This window comes from Stylophora pistillata, chromosome 9 (genome assembly GCF_964205215.1).
Source record: "Stylophora pistillata chromosome 9, jaStyPist1.2, whole genome shotgun sequence".
Lineage (NCBI taxonomy): Eukaryota > Metazoa > Cnidaria > Anthozoa > Scleractinia > Pocilloporidae > Stylophora > Stylophora pistillata.
This window is the reverse complement of record NC_142527.1, coordinates 32,495,218-32,504,275: the sequence shown is the minus strand read 5'-3', so window position 1 is coordinate 32,504,275 and position 9,058 is coordinate 32,495,218. Positions and strand designations below refer to the sequence as shown.

Below are 9,058 nucleotides of genomic sequence, written 5' to 3'. Positions count from 1 at the left end.
AATAACATTGGTTAACATCGAGTATAAATGTTTTACCATTTTTAGTTTTTCTCGGCTCAAGTCGTTTCTCTATGGTGTACGAAGTGACCAAAGAAAACCACAAAATATTGTTCTGATGAGGGGAGAAAAATCAAATTTTAAGTTGGTAAAACTGAAGCAAAGAGAAGTTGGTACTGTAGTACTCGTAGAAAAACTACGCGATTTTTAAGTAACATTGTTGGAAAATCATAGCTTTGTCTCAAAGATGTACAACCATCTAGTAAACTTGTTTAGTTCGTCGGTATGACTAGACGCTGACAGGATTTGTAACCGTGCCTTGTTTTCTTGACAAAGCATTCCTAGTAGTTCTTGGTATGGCAACCGTACTATAACGGCGTTTTTCGACAATGGTAACTGTACTTAGACGGCGTTTTTCGCTAATGGCAGCGGTGCTGAAGCGACGGCCGATCATCGTCGATCTGTCAGATCTTGTTAACCACGTGATATTTGACGAGCTTCGACGGCGGTTGTAAGTCCTGCTAAAACCCATATCATCCGGGATAATAGCGGAACATGTCCAAGCCGCTTTGAACCCTTCCCGATATTTCCGATGAAATAAAGCGTATAAATATGGGTTTATGGCCAATTTTGCATGTCCCAAGAACAGCGAAGTGAAATAAAAGCTCATGGAGGAGTCAAAACAGGGTATTCTATCAGAGGCGAAGTAAACTATAAACAGGTACACGTGAAGAGGCAGCCAACATACACAGAATAGAGTTATAAGCTTTTGACGACTTTTTTTCTCAATGTGCGCGTTCTGATCTCGTCTCGGCTCGAACGAAAACCCGGAATTTGCCTTTTCCATAGTTTAGAGACAATAAATGAATACATGAAGAGCATTGTAAGTGACGGAAAGACGTACAATGTCATGAACAGCACCAAGGTGTAGTCCTTTGCCGCAGTTTGGGGGTTAAAAGCGGGGGCCTAAACTTCGATACACTTCTCGTACCCTTGGGGCCCAACTACGACCCTTTGCGCGTACAGAAAAGGAGTCATTACTGCCAGCGAAGTCCCCCAGGTGACACCGAGCATGAATCAGGCTGCAAAGAACGATGGTCGTCTTCGAAATGGGAAGATGATAGCCCAGAAACGATCGAAACGTCAGCTAAGGATGAATTTGACAAGTCAGCTGGATTTATTTAGAACAATGAAAAGAGAACCATTTTCATTCAAATTTCAGATCTAGAATAATATATATGGATTATGGTTAAAACTCGAAAATTATATGGCTTTAGCAGAATCCACGCACTGGCGGCAAACAAGCTAAGTACAATTTATGTTCATCGCGCAAATTCGTGGAATCTTAGCAGACCGACCTAAACTGAGAGGATTTGGTCTCTGGCCGTCAGCGCACATGATCGCTCTGGGTATAATTTGGCGCCAGTGAGTCTGCTATCGATGTAAGGCTTCATTTGTAAATCATTAATGTTTGGCAGACCTACGTGCGTCAGATGATCTGGCTACCCCATCAACAGAACCATATGTATGCTCAGTTTGTAAACATGGCAATGAAAAAAGAGTTAGTTACACAGAGAAAGTCTTACGTAAATTCGATTTCTGGAAATATTTCGTACACGAGAAACTAAAAATCTCGCGATCTTAAAAGTTAATTACAACAGCACAACTTTAGGAGAAGAATTAATGGTGGGTCGAAGAAAGTTCGGCAACCTCACTGGCTATAGATCCAATATATCGACTATTGTAATCAGAGCTTAATGATCATAAAAAAGAAGAACAAGAAGGAAAAATTTTGAAAGAAAATATTATACTGCGAATGGGACTTCTGCAAATTGATAAGAAATTTACTAACGCAGTCCTTATGGACGCCTTAAAAGTACGTTAAAAACAATAGTTGCTAAATGAAACAGAAAAACAGGAAGGCCGATAACTTGCATCTGTCTTTATGAAAAACACGACTTCAAAAATAACAAATTCATCAAGGAGAAAAATATTTCCCAGGTATAGATTACTTGACAGCCGTGACACACGTCAAAGAAAATAAGCGATGAAACTTTTATCGAAAGGGGTAAACTTTCAAGTGTTCCAACACTGTTTTCTGGCGTTTGTTTGAGAACATGCGGTGACTAAATCTCGTTTTCGAGCTGTTCGATGCAAACTCAACTATGTATTGATAGTTTCCATTTTGCGCAAAAAGTATGTTTGGTATTTTCCGCGAACGAACCTTATTTGTTATGGATGTATGAATATGAAAGTGAGAAACAGCAGATACGTGATTAGTGCGTTTTTGAAGAAGAAAACTAAATCATATGTTCCCTTTAGATAAAAGAAGTTTGGAATGTCTCACAGAAACTAATGAAAAATATTGTAAGATGCAGTTGATTAATAGTCAATGGATCGCTTTACTCTTTCTTAATCATGTTTAATTAGCTGCTTGATAATCAAGTTGAGTTAACCGGGAAATAATCAATGCTTACCTTGATGAATTTTATTCACAGTATTGCCTTACATGAGCTAAAACAGGAACGGATGTGTAGTGTTTGTTCCTATTGGATAAATGCATTAGCCATTACATAATCTTGATTCTATTGTTTAGCACACCCTTAACCGCAGTCACGTGATTGTCCATATATCTATCTTTGTATATTAAGTTCATCAGTATTCTAATGAAGCAGTTGTGTAGAGCACTTGGTCTGTACACGCGCAACTCTATAGTGGTATAACGAACCTTAATACACAACAGGTTACATCTTCTTAAATATCTAATTAATCAGCAGTATTTAGGCTCCGCGGTGCGGATCACACACTCATAACTATGTCAAAGCTTTTCATCAGATACGTAGGTCATATGCTCAAATTACAGTGTTTAGTGAAAAAAAAAAAAACCGAGCCATTAAGAACGGTGTTGTATAACAAGCGTTACTTTCGGTCGAAGTTTTTATCCAGAACGGTTAGGATTAGTGACTAGACAGGACGTGCGCTAACAACACAGGCAGTAAGAAGGACAGATACGTGAAGATCAATCCTGTTGCGTCTCCTTTAGTCTTTGTATTCTCTGGCTGCTGGACTTCTATACCTGTTCCGGTTGTCTGGCAACTGCCTCCCTCACAATCGCGTTTACACTTACTTCCGTTGCAGTCCAACAAACAATTTCCACCAGGACAGGACATAATGCACATGTCTGAGCCCGTCTCACAATGCATCTTACAGTTTCCTTCAGTGCAGGTCTGATGACACTCCTTTGCCTTACATCTCATGTTGGTGCAGTCTTTTTCGCAGACCTGGCTGCAGTTACCTTGGTCAGCAGTGCACTTGAAATGAGCGCATTTGCCTCCCAAGCAATCACTTTTGCAGTTTTTCGCTGTGCACTTGATATCGCAGGCTCCTTTTGCACAGGTTTGTTGACAAATTTCAGAATCGCTGTTCATGCAATCCAAGTTGCAGTTGCCTCCGATGCAGTTACTTTCACACTTTGAAGCTTCGCACTGCATTTTGCAAGGCCCCTTACAACTCTGTGTACAGTCCTTGGTGCCTATAAGACATAAAAATTGAAATTTGTTAAGTTTTAGGTTGTTCCCAGATATCCCTTTCGAATGCACTAAAATCTGAACTATGGGGAGAACTAACAGCAAGTTAAGTTCTACACTAAGTTTGCATGCGACGAGCGGCCTGTTTACTCCCAGGATCAGCAATGTCAAAAGCCACCTCTACTCATTTGTGGCTCTCTTATTTCTTTTCCGTTTTACCATTTTTTTCTTGTTTCTCAGAATTGATATTGCGTAAGTGGCATAAATTGAGGGTTTTATGTCATTCAACAAATCTGCGCAAGTTTCTTTTATATAAAGAGTTACCCAACGATTAAGGACATACCTTTGGAGCACCCCAGCCCACATCTCTCCCCGTCGCAGCTTTGCCCACAGCTTTTAGCCTCACACTTCACATCTGAGCAATTCTCGGCGCAATTTTGGACAACTGTGCCTGCACCGCTGGCGAGTAAAGCACAGTGCCCCTTCTCGCAGTGCTGGTTACACTTTGATGTTACAGTGCAGTTCACCAGAGAGCAGTTTCCAAGGCATGTCTGAGTGCAATCGTCGCCGGAACATTCAATTGAATCACACTTTCCTGACAGGCACCGCTGATAGCAGCTGGAAGAGCTGCAGCTGATATTGGAGCAGGGTTCCACAACGCAAACCTGGTCACACTGAGAATAGCCCGCAGTATTCCCGCACTGGAGGTCACACTTTCCTTTCAGGCAGATTTGGGATCGGATCGAATTCGATATCTGTTCGCAGGAACCCACTTGTCCACTGATGAGTTGGAATCCGGCAAACAGGATCAGAATTAGCAATGCTGATTGCGAGCTTATATTCATCGTGCACGAGAAAGGTCAAGACTACTTGATCTGGTAACACAAAAAACAAATGAATTAAAAATCAGTTGTGAGAAAATCGATTCGCACAATATTCGATTTTGCTATCCAAACAAATATGTCGGCCCACTCGCATTTATTCTTCTTTCTGACTTTCTTTCTTTCTTTTTTCTTTCTTTTTTTTTTATCCCTCAAGACCTATCATTTACATAAACTTGTTTACGTACATACACTAAAAGACGAAAAGCAAAGCCTACCGAAATATGATGGACAACCTACTTTGAGATGATTTTTCCTTTTTGTAGTCTTTTAAGATTTTCGCGTGATTTCCCAGAAGCAATCTAAAACAATAATTACCTGATAACCGTGTGATAATTTCACTGCGAAATAATCCCATGAACACGATCGTAGTCAGAAACAATTTTAATTTACAGGAAAGGTCGCTATTCATCTGCTGTCTTCTTGGAAGTCTGATATTGACGAAGTTTATGAAGTACCTATTGTTTTAATTTGCATTATCTGTAAAAACATCATCCGAAATGCTTTAGATAAGCTTGATTGTTTGTTGCCATGATCTGTTCTCGATCTGCAGTGCTCATTTTGATATGGTGCAAAAATGTTTAGGATGAAGGAATTGTTTGATCACTGTTCCCGCGAATATAACAACCTGCTCACAGAAAGTTGTGCAAAGGCCAATGCAGAATATTTGCATAAAGTTGTTTACATACAGACGCCAACGCAGACAGAAAAAAAAGCTAACTTTTCATTTTCAAACTACGGCTGGTGAATTTTCAAACATCGGCACTTTTCATTCTCGTAATTTTGTAATTCTCTTCATTGGTCAGATGGACTGTGCATATTCTGCGTTGCAGGTAAAAAAAGGCCGCGGAGTAGAATTCAAAGAATTTTTCGATAGCATGGTTGAGGAGACAAATTTTCTTCGGGACAAAGTTTACAAAGAGCTGGCAGGTTAACATTGATAATAAATCCTACAGTAACGTTTGTTGCTGATGCAGGGTCTGAATAGGGCGTAATATTGAAACACTGCATTGTGAGTTTGCCGGAGATTCAAGTTAAAATCGAAAGAGAAAGTTGCGTCTCTGCAGCTGGCATGACTTGCGTGATGGGTTTCTTAAAAAAAAAGAACTTTTCAAAGCCGGCTTAACGGTTCATCTTTTATCAGAGATGTCTCTTGAATTTTAGTCTTGTCAGTACGACTCTAGTACGCCTGAGAAACAAAATTATCCTCAAAATCTGAACTTTTAGTGCAAAATAAAGCAACTTGAAAGATTTTCCAGTCTTTCTGACAAGACCACTGGGGCTGTTATTCCTTGCTCAATTAGTCTGATCAGTTTCGCTTTCGAATTCCTGAGAATCTAATTAAGAGCTGCCACGAAAGCACTTTTTAGTTTCACGGGGTATAGTGATGTATATGATCATTTCCCTCTTGAAATGGTATAATTCCCAGAGGAAAACTTGTTGTAAAAAGTCTAACAGAAGGAACTGCGTAACGAGGGGATATCCAAAACGATCGCATCGAAAGTGTGCCACCGACACTTAGATTTTATTTAGGGTCCATACTCAACAAGTTCCGCTTAGGTTACGCTCAGTTTAGGCCACTTTACTCGGAGTCATGGTTAGCGGTGTTTGATCTGCTTTGTCTCTCGAAAGTGCATACTTCGCAGTGGAAATAAAAGGTTGCAGTAAAACGCATAGAGATGAATTCGGCAATAAGTGAACTTCGAAGGCATGCGTTTTCGTCGCATTGACCGGCCGCGGTCGTTCATCACTAAACACATTCGGTAATCCGCGCGAGCAAAACCACTACTTATCGCCTTAGTTCCTCTCAGGAATGACAAATGAAGCACAGAAGCAGTGCTAATGTAGGAATACCGTCTCTGATTTGATGGCTAAATACAAAAGTTTGGAGTCAGTCAAATTAATCTATAAGTGCATGCTTCGTCATGGACTACACGGTGAACTACTTTCAGTTTTGATGTTTCGGCTTAATTTTTCAGCTTTATGTTCGCTATGAACTCACCTGTAGTTTTGTCGGTACGGAAACTTAGATCTGTAAAGCTGTACCCTCAAGGAAGCTGCTTAGTACACCGTGCCACCAACTAAGAAAGCTTTCACACTGTACAACAGACTAATATAGGCGCGTAATACCCTTGGATCAGTCACTTATTAAAAGTAGCTCAATGGTTTTGATAGGTTGTTTTTCACTCGAAACAGTTTCCCGGAAAACCAACTTCCGCAATATACTTATAACGCGTAGCTCATCTGCGAAGGGTCTTCGAAAGAACGCTTAAGATCAGTTAAGGTGGCTGGTACCAGTTTTCATCATTTTGATGGTTTGTAACTTTGAAAGAATATAACAAAAAGACTGACCAAGGCCAGTTGAACACTTTCATAGGGTTGAATTATATGATCATTGGTTGAGATACAATGAAATATATGAAGTTCACTCGAAACAATTTCCCGGAAAACCAACTTCCGCAATATACTTACAACGCGTAGCTCATCTGCGAAAGGTCTTCGAAAGAACGCTTAATATCAGTTAAGGTGTCATTCCGTCACTAGAAGTTTTCATGGCAACGCTTTCATAGGCTTATTCATTAACATTACACTTCCGGGAAGATTGATGTCGTGGCCTTCCTTGGTCACGTGTAGGGGGATCCCCGTGACTATAAAGTATGCATATATATCGTTTCCGTGAAGCTGTAATAAACTTGTTAGGACGGGATGTTCAGTTGCCAAGCAGGTTTTGCTACTGATTTTCGAACTGTCACCACTCTATTCTTTCGTTGCGAGTGACGAAAGCTTACAAACTGCAGTTTTACAGTTTCTTTTTGTTTCACTGGGTTCCTCTTGCTAATATTATGATTCTTTTCCTGGAAAAAGCGGAATTTCTTGAATGAATGTCACAGTATGACAAGAAAGAGAAAGAATGATTAGTTTGATACTCATTCAACTTTCCTTATGTTAAAAGGATGAAATAATAAATTATGCCTATCGAAAATCATTTGATTGCCTCGTACAGACGGAATAAAACCAAGCGGAAAAAAACTCACCGCTTTATTTCTGGTGCAGTGTTAAACATAAACTCATTGTGACCTTTTTTTCTGAGAATGTTTACGACATCATCCTGCCGATGACATATTTATCAAAGCAAAGAGCGGAGCAAATGAGGTTGACAGCTGTGCTTTGTTTCTTGGAACAGTTTTACCCTGGCAGATTATAATTATACAATTCCACTCTCAAAAACACCCGCACGAAACTGAACGTAATCGTGTGATATTCGTTATTTTAGGCTGGTTTATGCGAACGTCTGCAGTTCCCTTGCATTGAAATTCAGCGAAAGTGTTAGAGGAATTCTGAGGAAGAGTTTCACAACAAAAGACATTCTGCAAGAGAGGTGAGATTGCACGAAACGACTGAACTAAACGAAGATGGAGACGTGGTCCAACAAGGAAACAATGTTCTTTAATCCAGAAACTGGGAAGCTGTCTCCAGTTAAAACCGACGACAAAGCCGTTGCAGTATCCATGGCTGCTGACGGATTCTTTTTTTACATTACCATCATGAAAGGGTCTGCTGGTCTGTATCATTTGGATCAACTCAGTCAGCTTGTTCAGAGCGTTGTGGCGAATAAGTAGTAAAAGGAACTAAACATGCGTGTATGACTTGTCATCTTGACATAATTGTTATCAGAATGGTACGAATGTGTTTTTAATTTTCAGCGGAGTAGTTTGTACGATTTTAGAGAAAGTGTTGTCTATTGAAATTGTTTCATTTAGGAAACTGTTTACGAGTAAGTAGGGATGACGTACACGTACACGCAGAGTAATCTACGATAAAAAGGCTCATATAGAGCTTCTGAATAATAGCACAGTGTACAGCACCAACACAGTCGATAATTCTAGATAGATATGAGCGTTTGGATTGTTTGTCATTAAAGATCTCGAGCCGCAGAACTGAAGCTTAAGCTAAGTTAAAAGCCGAAGATCTCAAATAAAATCCTGCTCACTAAACTGATGTCAGGTAACTTTTCTAAAATATTAATCAATTTTCAGTTTGTTATTCAATTTGAACGTATTTACTGCCTAGGCTTAGTTGTCGTGATGTCATGATCTATTTTGTAAAATATGAAAGTCAGGGTTGACAATTAATATGCGAAAGCTCTTTTGGAATAAACTCGTTGTAAACATGCACACATTGCCATGAATTCACGAAATTTGTATTATTACATTATTTTTTTACGAGTAATCTTGCGGAAAATTTAGCTTCGATAAATTTCGCAGGCAAAGAATACTTTCAAGACTCAGAATCTTTTGTTGAGGATCCTCAGAAGAAATGAAAATATTTGGGAGACTGTAATCGACTTACGAAATCTAAAAAAAGGAAAACTTACTGGTGAACAAACAAGTCAGTATTATTAAGCATGAAAATATCCTTACTTTTAAGTGTTTTCCTGGGAATGCTTGGAAACCTTGTCGCTAAAACTAGAGGGTAATACAGATGAAGTTGGTCGTTGATTGTGTGTTTTCTTGGAATATTTTAACAACTGGATCCTAGGTGAGTGTTTGACATGCAGTTAAACCTACGAATACATTTCTACGAAATGACACGTTCGTCATTGACAATCTGCTCTTTGAAGATTTTTTCATGGAAACCTTATGTTTTGACTAA

At 39.4% G+C, this 9,058-nt stretch overlaps 1 protein-coding gene, 1 long non-coding RNA gene and 1 pseudogene across 3 annotated transcripts; 1 reads left to right on the top strand and 2 right to left on the bottom strand.

The window, feature by feature from the left end:
• Nucleotides 1–214: 214 nt before the first annotated feature.
• On the bottom strand, nucleotides 215–1,146 carry LOC148724339 (substance-K receptor-like; annotated as a pseudogene).
• A 1,248-nt stretch (nucleotides 1,147–2,394) lies between these two features.
• On the bottom strand, nucleotides 2,395–7,013 carry LOC111336174 (uncharacterized). 2 transcript variants are annotated; one of them, XM_022942212.2, is made up of 3 exons: nucleotides 6,878–7,013; nucleotides 3,868–4,399; nucleotides 2,395–3,529 (listed from the first exon to the last, which is right to left on the bottom strand). In XM_022942212.2, the coding sequence occupies exons 2-3, from the start codon at nucleotides 4,367–4,369 to the stop codon at nucleotides 2,955–2,957; spliced, it is 1,077 nt and encodes a 358-aa protein (XP_022797947.2). In that variant the 5' UTR covers nucleotides 4,370–4,399; nucleotides 6,878–7,013; the 3' UTR covers nucleotides 2,395–2,954. The 2 variants fall into 2 exon arrangements, with proteins under 2 accessions (XP_022797947.2, XP_022797945.2); XM_022942210.2 differs by lacking the exon at nucleotides 6,878–7,013 and adding an exon at nucleotides 6,408–6,856.
• Nucleotides 7,014–7,144: 131 nt separating this feature from the next.
• On the top strand, nucleotides 7,145–8,580 carry LOC148724338 (uncharacterized). Its single transcript, XR_015991800.1, has 2 exons — nucleotides 7,145–7,558; nucleotides 7,680–8,580. It is a non-coding gene; the product is annotated as an uncharacterized LOC148724338 (long non-coding RNA).
• Nucleotides 8,581–9,058: the final 478 nt, after the last annotated feature.